The sequence below is a fragment of the Papilio xuthus genome, unplaced genomic scaffold, assembly GCF_000836235.2.
Source record: "Papilio xuthus unplaced genomic scaffold, Pxut_1.1 DF828037.1, whole genome shotgun sequence".
Classification (NCBI taxonomy): domain Eukaryota; kingdom Metazoa; phylum Arthropoda; class Insecta; order Lepidoptera; family Papilionidae; genus Papilio; species Papilio xuthus.
This window is the reverse complement of record NW_013530612.1, coordinates 1,785,435-1,806,064: the sequence shown is the minus strand read 5'-3', so window position 1 is coordinate 1,806,064 and position 20,630 is coordinate 1,785,435. Positions and strand designations below refer to the sequence as shown.

Here is a 20,630-nt window from a genome sequence, read left to right as displayed (position 1 = left end):
AATTAACAATTTTATTTAATTACGTACGGACATAAATTGTTTCCTCATTTCTGTCAGATAATTATATCACATTAATATTATAATGAGAACAAAACAAAAGAAACAAAACATTCATGTTCCTCGGCGTTTGTGTTTCATAATGAAAACTGTAGTCATAATTTAACGCAACAGGGAACAAATTGAAATTAAAATTATTAACGACTGTGTTACCTTATTAATTTTATAATATACTTGCTGTTGCGCTTTCATCTATGCGAAACAACGAACACACTAAATTTGTAGCCTATGTGGTCTTGCAGGCTATGTTCTACATCTAATTTCTAACAAACGTCTATCCATCCATGTACACACTGGCATGTTTAATATTAGTAAGATTAAAATAAAAATAATTAACCTTTTTTTCTTTTTCTTAATTATTTCCATCATTGTTAACTACACTTCGAAAATTAGCTTTAATTATTGAAAGTCATTATAAATATGTGACGATAATATTTATAAATAACAAAAAATATTTACTATTATAAGAATTCTTTGTAAATCAAATTAAATTAAAATGGTGGGGTCCATTCTTATTGTAAACATTCTTGGAAGCACAAAGAGCTTCGTAAAGGGATCTAATTAAATGTCCTGTCCCACAGATAAAAGGGCAAACAACTGCTTGCTGAGATTTTTGTGTATTTCATTTCGATGAATTGTGTTTAAATACGATGTGCTATGAAATCTTATTTATTACTTTCTAAAAATAACCTTTTATTTAGTATGAGGTCTAAACATATATAAACTTGAGTTTTTCAAGGTTTATACATTTCTAATAGTATTATTTATTCACCTTTAAAACACTAAAGCCTATTTAAATTGAAACAAGATCTAAAATCTTCAGCATGTAAGGGATCACAAGAAATTGGTTAAAGCCGTAAATTCTATTCCACCGACCACGCTACTAGGGATCAGTTGGGACATAGTCGACCCACTTGAATGATCCTGTTTGATTATATACATAATCTTATATAATACATATATTTAGGAAGGGTTAGTTGGATTTAATATTGCGGGTAATTCGTCAAAGACGTACTACAGGGGTCGACAACAATTGGTTAACCTTCTTAACCTAAACTAAGTAACTTCTAGACACCTTTACAATCAGGTTAACCTTTATAAAATCAATGTATAGGTTACATATTAGGTTACAAGTAATAAGATTTCTAAATCAGGATATTTTACTCATAAATTTAGTTGGTTATTTACAATACCTAAAGCAACAAACAATTCCATGTAGACAAAATAAAATATCGAAATAATTCTTGATGTATTCCAATGACCCTTTTGGTGGGTCTGTCCTGAATAATGTGCGTACTGTACTTTTGACCCCGAGTATATTCTTACTATGTCACGAGGAAACTGGGATTAATTGCCACTTTCCGACAGGATGGATAATGGCCTTTCATTTTGGTAGAAACTACTGACACCGTTTTTTCGCCTTTATCCTTAATTCTAACGAAAAGTTTCGTGTTATACCGCTAGCCCTAACCTTTCCTTTTTTATGCATTGAAATATAACGACAAAATACATTGATACGATTGAAAATATATAGTTTGGATGGATGGGTGTTTCTTAGAAGTTTGTTATCTCCAGAACGGTTATATTGATTTCGCTGAAATTTAGCATAGATTTAGAACATAATCTGGAAGAACACATAGGCGACTAATTAAGATTTTTTTTATTTTGGCGTGGACCAGCGGGCGGCAGCTAGTTCCTATCATAAAATACAATTGCCGGTAAAGAACGCATCAGCGATTCCTCTAGTATTGCAGATATCGTACTCGCCTGGCACTTAGCGAGTTTGCTTTCAAACGAAAAAATCGAACTGGACGTATCAAACTTACGTGTAGTAAATTGGCTAGGGGATTGTATTTCGTGTCCGGACGCAATCCATTAGCCGCCGCCGCAAGGTTCGCGTCTCATCAGTCACGCGCGGGTTAATTGCCCTCCTTTCTTGTGTGTCGTGTGTCCCCAAATTACATACATTTATTACAAGTTTCGTGACAATCATTACAATTGCTACGAAAACCATTTAATGTAACAAAATTATAGTACCGGTTTTATCCGGTTCGTCGCTGTTCAAAATATAATTATAATAAATAATACTAATGCTACTTATATAAATTGTGATAACTTAAATAGAAATGTCTAGAACGAATCAATAACATAAAAAGTACATGATACACTATTTAGAAAAGCAATTACGAAATGGCTCATGAAAAGCTTGAACGTTAAACGTTACCTGCGAAATAGAATACAAATGAATATTCCATTGTGACCCTTGAAACCGTGACAAGATAAAAAATTTTACAAATAGTTTCCACGTAAATTTCCACTTTCGAAACATTTTTAAATACATATTGTTATCTTACGTTATTCAATAGTTTTTTTTTAATTTAATATTCCTAATCAAGTTTGTATTTTAAAACGACGCCTTCCAAATAAAATAAAAATGTCCCATATATAAAAGAGTATTATAATATCAAAGTTCGTAATGATACAATATATCGTATTATCCTCGTAACCGCATTATTTGATGCCTTTTTATTATCAAAAAAGATTAAATAGAATCCAATTATTTTCCCTAAAACGAAAACGAACTGACAACGACTATAATGATGGGGTCGGGTATAAAGAAGCAAGAAATTTCGTCCTTTTATGTCGAGACTTTTTGAATTTGTCCCAAGTCGGAATAGAAGTGAAAAAGATATAAAAAATATAGAAAATGATAATGGTTTTAAGAGCGATAAAATTGATTTTGCAAATGTCAAGTACATTTGGAGGTTAGAATTTTCAATGTTTGTTTTCATAACGCTTTTAATTAAATTATAAAGAGTATTAAAGTTAAAAACTTACATTAAAAAGGTATTTAAATAGCAGCCTTGATCCATCTTATAAAGTCATGAGACTTATGACCAGATTAAGCTTGTCTACCGCAGAAACTGCGCATCTCATATCTTTGTGCCGTTCATTTTTCACGTGGCGAAGGCGACGCCGCAGAGTGGCACTGATCCCTCGCCTAGGAAATAGGAAATTTAAATTAGCCTGCACTTTGCAAGTAGATTTTTAGGGTTGCCATGTTGATAGTAATAAATAGGATAATATAAAAAATGTCAGTTACATGTTTTTTAAAGGCATATCTTAATGGGTTGAGACTTGAAACTGTAATGTTTAATCTTGATATTTCTAAACCTTATTGAAAAGTATTTGACCAATATTAAAAAACACTTTAGAAAGATATTCACTTACGATTATTTATAGTAAAGACGTAGTTTTCAAAGTAATTCTGCATGAGTTAACTTTAATAGTGCCTGCGTAGTCACGTGTTGAGCGCGGCGTCTTGGGGTATTGAACGGCTTTGCAAATAGCCAAGCTCCACGTGCTCAAGTGTCGGCACGGCTCTGTCTGTAACAGAACTATCTCCCACAAGGAGTTCTATTTCGAAACTTTTGCAAATGTAATTTCTTTTTTACTTTTAAATTTTGTAGAGGGAAGACGAAGGTGCTCGTGCTGTCAGGAATATGCAAATAACTGCAACTATTTTTATGAAACAATTTAATTATTGTCAGAGACTACTTTATACAATTTTTAAAATGCGTATTAGTTATTTTACTTTGACAATAAAATATTTATGGGGGTCTTGAAAGTATAAAACACAATAGATATAAATTTGTCCATTTGTGACAAATTATATCTCTTTATACTGACATCATTTGTTTCCACATATCCGCAATTTTATTGCAACATATATACCTTGCCATCGATTTAAAAGACAGTGCTGTCTGTGGTGCGGTACGATCAATGGATCTCCATGAATTCGAATATTGCCGAAGCTGAATGAATGAAGCATTCAATGCATACATTACGTTCTCGAACGGCATTTTGAATTCTAACCTACAAGAGAGGAATTTCTGTTTCCGTATTGAAGTTTGCTTTCATTTATTTTGTGTGTGTTAGTTACAGCAGTCTTAAGGCAAAGGATATAATGTTATCTTTACAGCGGTACTTAATTAAAAATTAATTTACCCTTTTTATATAAAAATTTAAATAAAAATCATCTCTAATTACGCACCTTCCTACTCTTGAAATATAAAAAAATGGTTTAAGAATTTAATAAACAAGGTTTGTAATAGCGCGGCGCGTCCCTCGTTATCTCTCCGCTTGTCAATTTAACGATCCTATTAAAACTCTGTTCTAACTTTAAACAACAAAGCAATTTATCGAGGAATTTAAGTGAAATGCCACAGGTACAGTTTAAATATAAATTTCTATCATCTATGACTGACGGTGACCCATCTCTAAAACAATAATCTTTTTAATATCGCACGCTTTGACATGACAAAGATTTATTAATGTTGTAACAATAGCAATAACGTTGTTCAAGACTATAAATATAATGTACTTATTAATACTACAAAGATATCTAATTAAAAATAAATATCTCTAGCCAAAAATATTAATTAAAAGGAAAATAAAACAAACAATAGAATAAGAAGTCTATTAAGGGAGGAACTCTGGCTACCTCAAATAATCAGCCACAAGCGAAGTGACGTCAGCCGCAAATGTCGCTGTGTCTAACCGCTGCCGCTGACAGCTGCATTACGCTCCGTTTATTACTTTAAAGTCTGCTTCTGATAATACTGTCTATATTGCATCCAGACTTTTGCACTATTTGTCATTCTTATCTGCTTTAATTGTTTGTTTTATTCAAGCATTTTGTACATGTACAGTCAGCTGCATACACATGTATACAATAATGAATAGAAGGAACTTCACAGTCTTTTGGTTATAAAGGTACATCTGCACGTCGTCGTCAAGAGCATACATTTGTAGGAAGAATATGTACGGATATCATAATACATTTTGGCTGAAGCTTTGCAAAATGTAGACATAATTATGACGCTGACTGTACATGCAAATAACTTCTGTTTTCAAGTGAGTTAAATTTAAACTCGATAGCAAAATATGATTATTTTGTAAAAGTGAGTCAATCATAACTTCGGGGAAATAAAAATAAAAAAGTATTATCGCATAACAGCTTTTATTCTTTCTAAAGATTGATTTTTCCCTAATAAATGCATCATTTCCGCAACACCAGGCCCTTCCTTTAGCCCGCTGAGAACTGATCTGAGAATTTTCATCAACGCTGGAAATTTGATGTTATTCTCTTCTGCAAAAGTTCTTAAATTATTCTTCAAGGAATGTTCCTCAAATTTTTCAACCTTCTCCAAATTCTGAATTAGCTTCTCCAAAAAATTATTATCTATTTCTATCTTGTCTATGGTCGGGAGAATCCACATAAATGCGAACTTTGTCGAAACTAATTCTTCTATCCTTGTTATTCTGGATGTGGCCCATATTAGAATATTTCTTATGTGTTCTTTAGAAACATTTAAATTGTGTTTTGGATAAGTGGTTTTTATCAATTCTTGCAAATTGTCGACTAGTTTTTCTGACAGTTTGTAATCTTGCAGTTGCCGCTTAATCTCTAATCGATTGCATTCCTCCAATAGATCTGGATTTAACCGACTGGGATGTGACGAGACTCTGTCGATCTGGAACTGGAATTTTTACAACTAAAATTATTAGTTCTAATGTATTACAACATTCAAGCTTTACATCAGCTCGAGACTAATTGCAAGTTTAGGTCTACCGTAAAACGTGCAAAAGAGAGCAGTCAGTCCTCGAGTCCTATTACGTTTCTTGAAAAGATATTTTTCAAAGTTAATAATCTTTTTCAAATTCGGAACTAACTTCTCCAATAAATTTGTATATTGTCGAAACCATTACGACACAATTAACCTAAAATTGTGTAGTACGAACATCTCTTGCGATAGAGCGTACCGGTATAAAGTTTGTATAGCAGTATATTCAAGTACTCAAAAACTATGCCCCTATACAAATTACCTCTTGACTTAATTCCTCCATTGTCTTCAGGCGGACTCCTTCACCGACGACATGGCCGAAGCCACCACCAGACAATGTAATGTAATTCACTAAGGCTAATGGAAATACACCTGCAAACAGCACCAACAAATGTTAACCAAATTTCGCTACAGATGATCCTGAACATAATATAGTTGTCTCTTTCATTCCCTTTGAAAATCTAGAGATAATATATATTAATTACACACCATTATTTCTATAATCTTCCACTTTAACATCGCTTTGCCGTTTGCTCAGTTTTGTTCCATCTGAATTTACAATCAATGGCAAATGACCAAATTCTGGCGGTGTCCATCCAAAAGCTCTAAAATTAAGCAAAATGCATAATTTTATTGATTACTTCATTCATCTTCTATATATGTAATAATATTTAAAAAATATATATTTACTAAAACATAATTTCAATCACAAAGTCTATATTAATTCATATACATATAACTAAGTTTTAAAATGAGTTATTCCGTCTTACTGCCTTGATGTACAATAAACATTCCCATCCCTTTCATTATCTTTGACCAGACAAAGATAATAATATGTTTATAGAAAATCTAGCAATAAAACAAACATATACTCAAACCCTCACCTGTAGATCAATAAATGCTTAGTGGTAGATATCTGCCATTCTACACCTCGTAACACATGACTGACACCCATAAGATGGTCATCAACAACATTTGCAAAGTGATATGTCGGGTAACCATCCCCCTTTATAAGTACAGGGTCACCTTCATTCAGAGACACATCATAAGCTATATTACCAAACACCATGTCTTCATAATACTGGACATCAGAGGTAAGCTAGAATTAAAAACAAAAAATATCCAATAACAACAAACATGGAAAACTTAAGACTTTAAATTTAAAAAAATAAACCTAAGGTTTGATAAATAACTTTATAATTGAGCCTTAGTAGTATTATTGTTTACAAAAATCAAGATAAAACAAATACTTTTTTTAATTATGTATATGATGTTTAAAAATGTGAAATAATTAGGATGGATTTGTTTAATTGTTACCTTAAATCTAATACAATATGGGATTCCTGATTTTAACTTTTCCTTGACCTCTTCTGGTGTCAGGTGTCTGCACCGATTGTCATACTTGGGCACTCTTTGCAATTTTACAGCATCCCTCCGCAATATATTTAATCTCCTTTCTGTGCAGAAACAATGGTATGCAGATTCGTTGTTAAGTAATTTAGTTATATGATCTCTGAAAGAAAAAGTAAATGTTAAACCCATATATTTAAAGAAAAGGAAAAGTTAAGAAAATAATTCTGGATGACAATAAACATACTTATAAATGTTCAAACGTTCGCTTTGTATAAAAGGTCCGTATTGACTATCTTTCCCCGGTCCTTCATCGAATTCCAGGCCCGCCCAATTTAAATCCTTAACAAGAGCCTCCACCGAGCCCGGTACTTTTCTGGTTTGATCTGTATCTTCTATCCGCAAAATAAATACACCACCTCTTGATTTTGCAAATAAGTAATTATATACGGCGGTCCTTAAACCACCCAAATGTAAATATCCTGTGGGACTAGGCGCAAATCTTACTCGTGGGCAAACAGTTTTGAGTGTCCGATATAGGTTATACGAAGGTGTAAACAAACTGTTCATAAAAATGTTCACCATTTTAAAAATTCAATACACTTTTCACTAGTTACATATAATTATCATTTACCAAAAATCACTTACTCTTAAAATTACAAATCTTATTTCATAATATTATGTTTTCTGAGTCGTCTTGTCATAATCAGCTGTTTTTATTTAAATCATTTGACAATATCTAATTTGTTGCCCGTGAAAAATGTTATAGGTAAGACATAAGATTTTCAAAGCAGTTGCATAAAATGCTTTATTGTAAAGCATCCGGCGAACCACTGCAACGCTTAAACCAAAAATAAGTTGCTTCCCAACAATGATCATGTTATCTTGAGTTTTGTGGTTTTATATTTTTTTTGGTTACATATTACACATTTATAGTCTATAGTTTTTTGGCGGTAATCAAATAATTGGTAACATTGAAATTGTCTGTGATTGTTATTTATTTTAATCTGTGATTTTAGCTCTAATGTCGAAATAACAGTGAACTAGTGAAAGTCATTAATAGAATTAACAATAATCTTACAAAAATGGTTTGTAACAATAGTCATAAAATAATGTTTCCCTTGTTACAAAACATATTATTTCCAACAATAACTTTGGCGCTAGGCATTTGACAGTTAGTAATAATCTGAGGTTATGACGTTACTCCGTTTTCTTTTCAGAATAAATTAAAATCATCACAGAGAGATAAAGTTAAGAAGTTCGTCGCGTTTACGCAAACGAGTGAGAGTACAGCTATTTATTGCCTTTCGCAAAATGATTGGAAATTAGACTTAGCCAGTGACAACTATTTTCAGAACCCCGATGCATATTACAAAGACTCTGGCAAATTTGCTGTTGACAGAAAAAGGCTTGATCAACTATTCAATAAATATAGAGATCAACAGGAAAATGATAAGATAACCGTAGATGGTGTAATGAAGTTCCTAGAAGACCTAAACCTTAGCCCGGAATCTATACTAGTTTTAATAATAGCATGGAAATGTAAAGCAGCAGTGCAGTGCGAGTTCACTAAAGAAGAATTTACAACCGGTCTCGTAGAGCTGGGTGTAGACAGCATAGACAAATTAAAAGCTAAGTTACCAACACTTGAATTGGAAATCAAAGATCCAAACAAATTCAAAGATTTTTATCATTTTACATTTAATTATGCTAAGAACCCTGGTCAGAAAGGATTAGAACTAGATATGGCTGTGGCTTATTGGAATATTGTGCTCCGTGGGAGGTTTAAATTTTTAGATGCTTGGTGCAAATTTCTTACGGTATGTTATCTATCTTATTGCAAATCTCATTAGACCTTTCAGTATAAAATAAATCATACTGTATCAAATGTTAAGGTATAAATCTTTATTCTAAACGGTTTTACAGGAACTGTTAACAAATCCCTTCAATCTGCTCACTAAAATAACATTTACTCTCAAATTTGTTAAAAACATCAACTTACATATCTATATTAAAAGCAAATCTATCAAAAGTAATTGTTATCTAAGTATCACACACAATTATTTCAACATTGTAATGACATAAAGCAAAAAGTTTGTCTATTGGGTCTTAAAACCTTAATAAAACACAAATAATTAACATTCCAGGAGCATCACAAAAGGTCTATTCCAAAAGACACATGGAATCTCTTACTGGACTTTGCTACACAAATAGATGATGGCATGAGCAACTATGATGCAGAAGGTGCCTGGCCTGTCCTAATCGATGACTTTGTTGAATGGTGTCAAAAGCAAGGCTTAACAGCGGATGGGGTCAAAGCCCTAGAGCCAGCATCTGGCTAGCCGATACCGAAATATAACTTACAGTTCGAAGTGAGGATAACCAGTGTTAATGAAACACAAGTACAAGTCTGGTATAGTGGCATACAGACATTCATTCAGCCACTACTCACTCGCTTTGTTCTGTACAGCTTACAGTTTTGTAAAGAATGGGTCGCCATAATAATCTTTGAATTTTGTAGCTGACTAAATCTGAATTGTGCAGTGGTCAGGCCGTAGGCTTGGAACTTTGAAGCGGGAACTGCTTTGTTATGCAATGGTGTTTTTGTTTTTTTTTTATTTATTACCCCACTATGCTACTGTCTTGTTTCATTCGTCCGTTAGATAAATGTAGGGTTTATTCTACCCTTCCTTCTTAATTATAAATTTCATTACTAATATAAATAGTTTACATAGGCATAATTTTGTCACTATGTGACTACAGAATACAAAATTGTAAGTCTTAGATATAAATGGATTTTATTGGATATTAAATTTTATCAAATTATTATGAAAAAAATTAAACAATCTAAAAATAATGTTGAATTTCACAAGACACTATTTTTTTTTAAAGAAATATGTTTTGATCTCTCGTTTATCTATTCTTCAATCTAAAGTCATAGAATAATCTATTCTTGTTTGAAATGCATACCCTACTATCATTTACTGTGTGAAAAAGTTTATAATTATTTAGTTTTTTTTTAATTGTTTCTAACAACTGCAGCATTAAAACAAACAACTATGTAAATATGTATATACATGTTAATGGTATATCTTTTTTTTTAATTTTCTTAATTATAGCATAGAGTTTTCTGTTTTGATTTTCACATACACCAATTTTAACAATTGATGAATGCAAATATACAATTGATTGTTGACTCTTTTGTTCATTTCATCTAATTAACAAAGAAAGTTTATGAAGAAACTGTACAAAAAATAGACTTTACTAGTTGCTAGTTAAATTTTTACATTATACCTAAAGTTTGTAAACAAAGGGTGATTTTCTTCCTTAACAAACTTTAAATTTAAGATTGGAAAGAGTTGATCAAGTGAGAAGTCTGGATTTTTATTGAAAAGTCAAAAATTGTAAGAAAATTTTGATTGCAAAACAAACACCTAATTTTTCACAAAAAAAATCATATTTTCAAAACCGGTATATAACACATTTGAAATTTTTTTAGTTTAATATTTAGAAAAAAATTATAGTTTGGCACAAATTTTGAATTTACAAAAAATATGATTGATCAAATAATTAATAAAGTTTGATATTATTTTATTAATGCCTTCAGTAACAAAACATACAGAAACAGCGGGTATGATTTTATCTGAATTTTATGATAACATGAAATGACTTATAAAAAGCGTGATCTGTGATTATTGTAACAATTTCGAAATATATTTGAAATTAAAAATGTAAAAATCTCGGTAAAATTGTTTAAAAGTGAACAAATTTTATTAGTGTATAAAAATGTGCCTGACAATTTATGACTTTCATCTATTTTATGGCTATTGGCTTAAGGTTTTTTAATATTTTAACGATAAATTAAAAAAAATAGAACCTGTTGCTTTTAATAGATAAAATCGAGACACGAGTTCATAGAAAAGATATTGGTACTTAGACTTAATGTACAAAAATAAATTGATGTATTGAAAATTAATTACATTAAATTGTTAATTTAAATTAATCTTTTACTAACAATGAATGTGCTAATCCCTGTTATTTTAATTTAAAAACAATATCAAAATTTAAAAGGTGTGTATTTTCACATATGTAATATAGTTAAAGGTACGCTATCACCCCTGAGTTTCTATTATGTCGTCAACTCATACGACGACGAGTTGACTTGGTCCAGCTAAGGCCAAGTGTAGGTTGCATCACGATATTTTCCTTAACTTTTAGATCGTGGGACAAATGCACATAAGAAATTTGAAAAATATTGGTGCAAGAAGGAAGTCGAACCTAAGACCACTGCGCCACCGACGAACCTTAGTTGGCATCTTTTTATGTCAAAGCAGCAACTTTTGAATATCTTTTATATATCAAGGTAGCAAACTGCCATCTGAATTTGTCGAAATAGCGGAGCGCCCGCTGTCCACAGAACTTCCCTATTGCAGATGTGCTGCCTCCCTTCTATTGACGAAGAACTTGGCGCATAAATAGATGATGTTCCCCTTTCCCGTCAAATCCACTTCCCATCCCTTTCTCATAAAAAGGGTGGGAAAGGAAACTAAAATTAGGCCTCTGGCACACACACTTATCAGACGAAACGCGGAATTGTGAAGAAGTGGAAGCACTTCACGTCTGTCTTCTGTGTGGTTGTGGTATTTCACTGGGATAGCCGACCCGACCCATTCGTGTAACAGATGTTGTTGTTGTTGTTGTTGCGTCTATTACTGTTCTGGATTTGTCTGTCTCTGTGAATTATATCTGATTATATTGGAAATTTACTTTAAAACTTAATTATTATAAAATAGTAAATCCTTCTCCGCTATGGCAGAAAGTGAAAAGAAAAAAAAAGTGAAGATAGCTAATGTCACTGTCATTGTCAATACCAGTTTCCAATTATTTTCATGTCAGTTGGAAAAAATCGTAATAGATAGTAATTTTAATAGGATTAGAATATTAGAGATTGCAAATTTATAATACTTAAAAAATGTCGGCCGTACGTCTAGGTGGAAGACTAAAGGAGTTGAGAATTCATTTGTGTCAGACAAGCTCGCAATCCGCTGGAGTCAGGTACTTTTGATTACATAAATATTTTCTAACCTTTCTTAGTATAAACAGTCCCTCATAGATTTAGGAAGAATTTAAGGAACGCAAAATGTAAGAGAAAGGTGGATCAATTTAGAATTTTTTTATGAACTTCTTTGAATGTAAAATGTTATTGTTTCAGGGAATTCATACAAAAATCTTATGTGAGCTTAAAAAAGGCTAATCCTACCTTTCCAATTTTAATTCGTGAATGCAACGGAATTCAACCTCGCATTTGGGCTAGATATGGTAGGTGAAATTGTTATTTTCTTATTGCAATTTAGAATAAACAAGCAATATATTTTCATGTAAATAAACAGTACCACTTACTATTTAAGTAAATACCATTTTGAGTTGATGATTTGTGAAATCTTTGTATAAATTTCTTAATAATTGTTTTGTAGATTTGATATACCTTTTTAAACTTTACGAATATGCAATTTTCACAGAGAGAGGACGTGAACTTTGTGAACCATTAACTGATTTGAAATGTGACCAAGTTTACAGCATCATACAGAAGTTAAACAAGATGATTTAAATTTAATGGTTAATCTTATGATTTAGTACTTAGTAAATTATTAACTAAACAGCTAAAAATACATTTAAAAATCCTGTATAGATTTCAATTATAATATTCAGTACATTCTTGTTTTAAAATGTTTTTTGTCTTTCCATATCGTCTAACTTAGATAATAGATAGAAAATTTGCCAAGTTATATTTTCATTGAAGTAAAGTATTTTTTGTTTTTGGTACAGTAAGATAAAGTTATTGGTAGAATTACATAATCTCTAATGATTTGAAGTAATATTATATGTATTTTGAAGCCTGTTGTGTTTAATGTAATGTATTTATTCTGTTCAATTTGTTTCACGAGTATCTTATATTTGAAATTTAATTTTCAGAAAAGGGTGAAGAGCGCAGCACTCCATTAACAAATATGAAAGCTGATGATGTTCTCAATGAAGTGCAGAAACTAGCCAAATGATTTGTTTTGTTTTAATTTAATTATGTTAATAATAAATAGTACCTAGAAATAATTGTGTTTATATTCATGTCATCATAATGTTTAATTGACCGCAGGTTTCTGAGTATAATTAAAATTATAGTGACTATATGTATTATTGAATACAATAATAATTTTTCACACACCTGATGTAATTGTGCAGCTGATATCGAAAAACAATTTTTAAAATTTTGTCTGTACGCAAGTCTGTGTTTGTCCCGGGCAATCTCCAACCGGCTGTGCCGACTTTAATAGGAAGGTAGCTGTGGTATGCGGGCATATTATAAGCTACATTTCTTTGTTTTATCTGTTAAATAAAACTTGGTTGTTCCTACCTTTGCTTTAGTTCACTATTAAAGAATAAAAAGATATGAAATTGGATTGAATAATACACCATTGCTTGTACAAATAATTTATGCTTACTTTTTCTATAAACTACACATGTAAACATAACAAATATAAAACACGATGTATAACAATCACATGCACATAAGAAATTCTATTAGTATATAAAAAAGTATTTTGCTTTATGTACTCTAATATCAAATATGAATATGCAACTTAATAAAAAAAAGATTATTATTTATATTTGATACAAATCTTTTAATTATGTAGTCACAACCAAAAGAATAATAAAAAAAAACTATTGTACTTTATTTGACGATACAATCATGGTTTATGAATTATATGATTTGTGGTCATCAGAGCCAAATTACTTATAAAATAGTTAAGTTAAACGCACTTAGGCCAATGTAGAGGTAACTTTTTAAATTTCCGATAGGCTAAGATAATTCTAATGCCATTTAAAAAAAATCAGTATTGAAAAAAAGACAGGCCACTCTTAAAAAATATCTTCATAAAAATACATTATTAAATATATTTCATAAACATTTCATTGGTTATCTGTAACTTATTATATTTGTCATAAATTAAGAATAAGTAATTGCTTTCAAAATATATATCCGTAATTGGTATTAAAATGAGATTTAGAATCTTAATGAATATTTCTATAATAAAAAAGTATAAAATATCAAACATATTAAATGAATTTACATTTTATTATCTGTGCTTTTACACTACACATTTAAGCTAAAACATATTGTCATCTCTTAGATTCCCTTTGAATAAAAAGAGACAGCAGTATGTGTATACAAATGTCTGTAGTCAAACTCACAGTAACATTTTTAATACAAAAATCTATCTTGTAACCTTCTATTTCTTACTGCACTTTGTATGGTTATGTTTACAAAACTATTCTACACAAATAATACTTTTAAGCTACAAGTCTAAGCCAACAATTATTTAGAACACCATTGTAAATAAAAAATAAAATAAGAATTCCAAAAATCTGATTATTTTCACACTATTGTTTACAATGTCTAGTATATAAAAGTACATATATTTTATTTAAGTAATTTTTCCACAAAGATAGAACAAGCCTAGTTAATATTTAATTAATTGACATCAAAAAGGAATAGACAATCAATTTTTCTGTACATTTTTTGTGTTTACACATTCAGTGCAAAACACTCGACCAGCAAGTTCAAATTCATACGAAATAAACTACTACAGAATCCCAGACTACCAAATATAACCATAGTGTAAGAACAACCTAAAACAAAAATTATATAAATAGCATATTTACATTACCACTTAAATTACAATCTTATGTAACGGTCATTGGAACGCTGGTAAGCCAAACATTTCTGGTTGGAACTTAGCTAATGTTGGGAGAACAATGGTAGCATGTTTGGTGAGTCTTTTGTCGAGGTGTGGGTCAGGCACCATGACTACTTGCATACCCGCCTCAATTCCAGCAGTCACACCGTGTGGAGAGTCCTCGAATACCAAACACTGGAAGTTCACAAATAAAATTTATATCAAACTATTAATGTTGTTTAATTTTAAATACGTTGTAGAATGTCATGTTCAAAATTCTTATGCATCATTTTTGAGACTTGGGTTGTAAGTTTTATTGATATGGATCCCAAAGAATTTGTTAACACGTTGACGGACAATTGCGGCTATAGCCGTCAAAGCGAAGTTCACAATGTGGCATGACTGCTATAGCCGTCCAAAACGAAACGGTCGTTTTTAGACACTATGGCTATAGCAGCACAAATGTGCACTTACTGTATAGAGTCCGCTGGCGCCATGACGGTTATAGCCGCAACCTAATTAAAGGTACTAAATTAATCAAAATTAAGTTTATTTAAGCAGAAAGAGTAAAACTATACTTCTAACATTCTAAAAATCACAAAAACATATAGAGTCAATTTTCGAACTTCGCTTGTTCCTACTGTCCGTCAACGTGTTAAAATTAATTATTGTTTTTTTTAGTAGTATGCTTAGTTTTCTGCAACTACATGTTCGAATTTTGCATTTAAGTTAACAGCAAGCATATGTATTATGCTTATGCTCAACTAAAGTGACAGTTAATACTTATACAACACGAAATTTTGTACCTTAGATGGATGAGGTTTGTCAGGAAATCTGGAAGCAGCGACAAGAAATATATCTGGATGGGGCTTTCCAAATTTGACTTCCTTGTCAGTACTGCCCATTACCATATGGTTGAAAAGACTAAACAACTCTTTATAGCTAGCAATCTTTGTCTAAACAGAGCGTTCACTTGATGATGTTGCTAAGGCAAATGGTACTTGCGTTTTGTGCAGGTGACGTATTAATCTTTCAGCACCTGTAAATTGACGAAAATAATAGCAAATATGAGTGAGTGTTGTAGCTGTTTTTTATATAAGTTTATGGGAATAACACAATATTCAACTTGTTTGTCTTTGTTTAATAAATAATTAGTCATGTTTTTACTGCATAAAAAAGTACTAGTTTTTTTAAAATAAAATTTACCATCTAATAAAGGTGTTCCAGCTAACATGGTGTCACCAAGCTTCAGCAACTGGTCTCTGAATTCGTGAGGTGTGACGGGAAGTTTCAGCTCCTTGCATAGAATTTCTGACAACCTCTGTTCAGTTCCACCTAGCACCTTCATCATCAGCTCATCAGTGTACTTGTGTCCATAGTTTGCACACAGTTGAGTTATCATCTTTTTATAAACTTGTTCTGTATCTATAAAAATATGACATTTGTGTTATAAATAAGCACTTATAAAGTTTATTCATATAATAAATCATGTTTGTTATTGACATAAAACTGATTATACAATCAAATTGAAACGCAAACATTTCTTCTGTAGAGCGTAAATATAACCTTCAGTATATTAACATTGACAACAATCAAAAAGGTCGAGCGCATTTACATAGGTACTTACCTAACAGAAGACCGTCCATATCAAATATGCAATGAGTTACTTTTTTCACATTATGTGTCGCTAAAAATCTCCTTCCGATCGTTTTCGATAAACTTTGTAACAAATAAATTCTCATTTTTGAGTCTACACCAAATGTTATATAAACGTGACTAAAATAGAGTGTTTTCTGAATTAACAATTTACGTCCACCATGTAGCGTTCCCTACCAAATAATAAAATACTTTATTATGCGACGAACAGTGGCGGCAGGCTATTTTAAATGTGTATGTTGAAATAAAATTGTGAGGTAAATAGAATGACAAGTTGTTGGTTGGTTATCAAAATATGAATGAAAAACATTTCTAGTACTATTTTCTTTACAACTGACAAGTTACCGTTTCTCTCTTTCTATCTAACCAATTTGGTTTAAGTTGGAAAAGGACAGAATATTTTGTGTTGCTAGTACTATCTTTTGTAGAATTTCACGATCAAAATATTTACCTATGTATTTTCGATAAGTTTTCCAAACTGTTTAAACCCAGTTCTCCATAATAAGATTTACTTTTTTATTGTCAAAATCAGAAATTCTTAGCTTTCAATATTTTTGATACAGTGGCAACAACTTTAGTTAAGTTAACTTTCCGGCTTTCAGCACACTTCAGTCGGCGGCAGTCGTCCTGCGATCGTCATGGATCGCAGTTGAGTTGTTGCTTTTTTGAATGGCGTGCATAATATTTGAAAAGTTAAGTTAAAAGAAAATTTAACTATACTTTTATTTTTATTTATGGTACGCCTTATATAATATATTTTAGAACAGTCTAAAATTAAATTCCGCGAACATGGCTGTGAACGTGTGTTGTTGTGTGAAACTGTCCCCTAACAAAAAATCGATTTTTGGATTGAGTATAAAGAACCAAATATTGTATTTGGTGATAGTTGCGAGTTTATTCGTCGTTGTGTCATCCGCGGACGCTGAGACATCCTGTGCTAAAGTGAAAACTTTCTTCGAAAAGAAAGGAGTGTTGTTGGATGTTGACATACAAGAGCAGGCTAACTCAGGTGAGAATCACGCGCTATCTTTTACAGGGACTTTGATAGCGGTTTAATGAAGATAAATATAGATTAAAAAACTTCGAATAACTATGAGTTGGTGTACAATGAATGTACAGTAAAAAGAGTAGTAATTTCTATTTAAAGCGAGCGCCGCCGGCATGCAAGAGCGCAGCCAGCAATTATTTTTACCTATTAAATGTAAAAAAGAAACATTAATAGCTTACAATGCATAAAGCAAAATAACCAACTATAATTAATAACGTAGGAATAATTCAAAAATGAATAGTTGCACGCAAACTTTGAAATATTTAACTACCCACTGGATAGCGAATTCATTTTTTTTAAAGAATTTAAACACATAAAAATATCAACTATCTTCATTACATTATCTTATATCATATGTGGTAACATGTGGGTAGACAAAGAAAAACGAAGGCACAACAAAATAATAATGAAACAGTGACAAAATAATCTTTATAGCCTATCTGCGATACGGTGATAGTTTTGATATATTTATTAGTAACGGAATCGTAAGGGAAGGTATGGGAAGGGCCGGTAGCTATTGTTATTCAAGAAATGTAGAACCCCCTGCGATAAGGATCTTTTAAGGTACATTTACCTGGAGGTTAAACAAGTCGAAACAAGAGTCCTGTTTTATATTATTGTTCACAGAAATGACTGAATGAATTCACACGAAATCTAAGTGTTCGATTTTTGAATTAAAATTAAGCATCCGGTATCCATAATTTAAAAACAAAAACTAACAGTTTTTTTTTTGAATATATAATCCATTTCAAACCATATTTGCTTTTCTAAGGTTGCATTTTTAACCAAATTTAACGGATCTAAGAATGGCAACACCAATCTGATATATCTCTATTCTCATACGCACAAAGATATAAAACCTTATTTTCTCCAATATCCAAATATCGGATCGATTATTTGAGATCGCTAAACAAATTGCATGTCCTCAGACCTTGTTGCTACTCAAATTCGCACAAGGATTACCATTCGTTTGGGTAAGAAACATTTTGATAAGCTCGTTGCTCTTCTAGTTTACTATTGGTTGACCTAAAGCTGTATTTAATCGTTTATTTAATCTTTTAAAGAGTCATTTTATAACCTCTATACTTATTTGATTTAATATTCAGTTTACAAAGATAAGTTCGGCCCAAAAGTGGTCGGTTCGTGGGTGTATTTGACGCAGTGGGCGTTGTTATGAAATGCATTGCTACATAAATATACCTACATTTGTGCGAACTGAATCTTACGAGGCTTTAGCTTTACGATTATAATCATGTTTACTACAAAATTAACCTTTATTGTAATAACGTAAAGTTGAAATTTGTTTGTTGATGAAAGTGAGGAAGTGCCATTAAAGTTAAAAGCACGCAGCGGTAGGCAGGTAATGGGCTATGTAGGCGCAGAGCGAAGTCTTTGCGGACTTGACTTCGATATGGTTTCAGACGCTGGCCGAGATATGCTCGATAAATGCGTTTATTATTCGATTCGACTTAGTGTAGCTACTATACAGCTCAATGAGCTCAATGGTAATCGATAGTGGTAACAGGAATTAATAAATATGTGAATCCAATACGAGGAACTCACTTCGACCGTCTAGACTAGCTCTGAAGATGAATGTGTTTTTTATATTGTATGCATCACGAATCTTGTTTTTCTTATACAAATTTAAGTTTAAAAGCATATGCATTAATATTGTAAATTTGATATTTTCAAGCCATATCAATCGGCGATCAACAATCAAGGTCGCCCACGAATTCTGTAGAATATTTTTTTTTACTACTTTACTCAATTTGGTATTCCCCAACAAATTTTATTTGATTTTAGCAGATTTACAAGCTATTTACCTCTGAGTTAAAAGTCACTTGCCGGACCTACCCATGAAAGATATCTTTAACACGTTCGATGCTACCGCACCTCTCGCTTTGCGGGTTCACTTAAACCCATACAAATCGTAGTGGCACTAAAAGTGTTAAAATTTTACTATAATGCTTTTGGTACAAAAACATAAAATTTTACAGCTTATGTAAATCTTTAATACCTTATATTGCATTTGTTACCAAAAACAGTTGACCATGATGTCTACACAGCAAAATCATCATCTCCTGATTGAGGTCGGCACATCTGACTTTGTTCTTTAAATCATTCGTGAATTCAGTATCTGAATTCATCGTCTTTTTGGCAAAATATAGAGTCATTTTTGACTCTATATTTTGCCAAGTATGAATATTTAAGTATAAATATCACGATATTTGATGCAAACCTTTTAGTTTGCGTCAAAAATCGTGTTGAAGTTCAATGGACAATGATCATGTACGTTGAATTATAATAACAATGATTCATTACATCCTTTTCCGTTGGCCAAAGGATTCATACATGTCTTTTCAGAAGCTTCGGTATTTAATTATTAGCAATATATTCGCAAGCGATGGCCAGGCGGCGCGACAGCACGCCCGTTATGCCGCCTTGCGAGTGTTGCATGCTTATTAAGGATAGGGTTGCCAGTAATTTGATTACAAGATTTACTTAATATCAACCATAGACTATATTTCAGATTTACTTGAAATATTTTCTGTTGATTTATTACCAGTTATACTGATAACTTGTAGCAATTTGCATATTACATTTTTTTTTAAAGTTTGTGTGAAAGCAAATTTAAAATCCATCTTAAGAGGTTTCATGTTAGTTATATACTACTTACTATTATTTACTTTTCTTTATTATTATTTCTTATTAGTCCCTTTTTGCATGTTTTACAACCCTATATCGCGGCATGCAAATGGTTTTGTATAACTCGATACGCGGGCCCATCTGTCAGGCTTTGTAGTCATATTAACTGACAAGTGGTAAGCCTGCCTCTTATGTGATCTCCGCACTTGCAGGAAGAGGATATACGTCATATGCTGACGATTTATTACTGACGTGCTGTAAATTGTTAAATTAAATTCAGTAATACTCATATTAATTTAATGAATAGCAAATGTTCGATTAATCACAATCGTAAATTGATTAGTAAAGTGGTTTTGCACTAGCTAGTTCTCTTTATACTTTCCTATTTGCATTCCTTTTCTGTTCCTTCGTAGAAATATACTTTGTTTAATATACTTTGCAATAAAAAAGAAATTCCGAATTTTGTAACAAAAAAAATACTATGGGTATACAAAACAGCCTACTTCTATTTCT

At 31.6% G+C, this 20,630-nt stretch overlaps 5 protein-coding genes across 5 annotated transcripts in view; 3 read left to right on the top strand and 2 right to left on the bottom strand.

Moving 5' to 3' along the window:
* Positions 1 to 5,063: 5,063 nt before the first annotated feature.
* GluRS-m (putative glutamate--tRNA ligase, mitochondrial) lies at positions 5,064 to 7,754 on the bottom strand. Its single transcript, XM_013307843.1, has 6 exons — positions 7,282 to 7,754; positions 7,002 to 7,197; positions 6,569 to 6,783; positions 6,174 to 6,289; positions 5,947 to 6,056; positions 5,064 to 5,600 (listed from the first exon to the last, which is right to left on the bottom strand). The coding sequence occupies exons 1-6, from the start codon at positions 7,617 to 7,619 to the stop codon at positions 5,064 to 5,066; spliced, it is 1,512 nt and encodes a 503-aa protein (XP_013163297.1). The 5' UTR covers positions 7,620 to 7,754.
* A 275-nt stretch (positions 7,755 to 8,029) lies between these two features.
* On the top strand, positions 8,030 to 10,042 carry SCCRO (defective in cullin neddylation 1 domain containing SCCRO). Its single transcript, XM_013307849.1, has 3 exons — positions 8,030 to 8,122; positions 8,255 to 8,854; positions 9,182 to 10,042. Exons 1-3 carry the CDS (start codon positions 8,120 to 8,122, stop codon positions 9,374 to 9,376), a joined length of 798 nt encoding a protein of 265 aa, XP_013163303.1. The 5' UTR covers positions 8,030 to 8,119; the 3' UTR covers positions 9,377 to 10,042.
* A 1,790-nt stretch (positions 10,043 to 11,832) lies between these two features.
* Positions 11,833 to 13,142, top strand: ND-B8 (NADH dehydrogenase (ubiquinone) B8 subunit). Its single transcript, XM_013307911.1, has 3 exons — positions 11,833 to 12,089; positions 12,247 to 12,353; positions 13,008 to 13,142. The coding sequence occupies exons 1-3, from the start codon at positions 12,007 to 12,009 to the stop codon at positions 13,088 to 13,090; spliced, it is 273 nt and encodes a 90-aa protein (XP_013163365.1). The 5' UTR covers positions 11,833 to 12,006; the 3' UTR covers positions 13,091 to 13,142.
* Positions 13,143 to 13,992: 850 nt separating this feature from the next.
* Positions 13,993 to 16,722, bottom strand: LOC106114588 (probable pseudouridine-5'-phosphatase). The gene is given in 4 exon segments (XM_013307851.1): positions 13,993 to 14,962; positions 15,574 to 15,806; positions 15,974 to 16,192; positions 16,395 to 16,722. Coding segments are annotated over 4 exon segments (744 nt in total). The 5' UTR covers positions 16,510 to 16,722; the 3' UTR covers positions 13,993 to 14,785.
* A 323-nt stretch (positions 16,723 to 17,045) lies between these two features.
* Positions 17,046 to 20,630, top strand: part of dlp (glypican dally-like) — a 57,983-nt gene continuing 54,398 nt past the window's right edge. Inside the window, exon 1 of the mRNA XM_013307842.1 lies at positions 17,046 to 17,432. Coding sequence (XP_013163296.1) covers positions 17,213 to 17,432 — 220 coding nt within the window. The 5' untranslated portion in view covers positions 17,046 to 17,212. The remainder of the gene's footprint in view (positions 17,433 to 20,630) is intronic.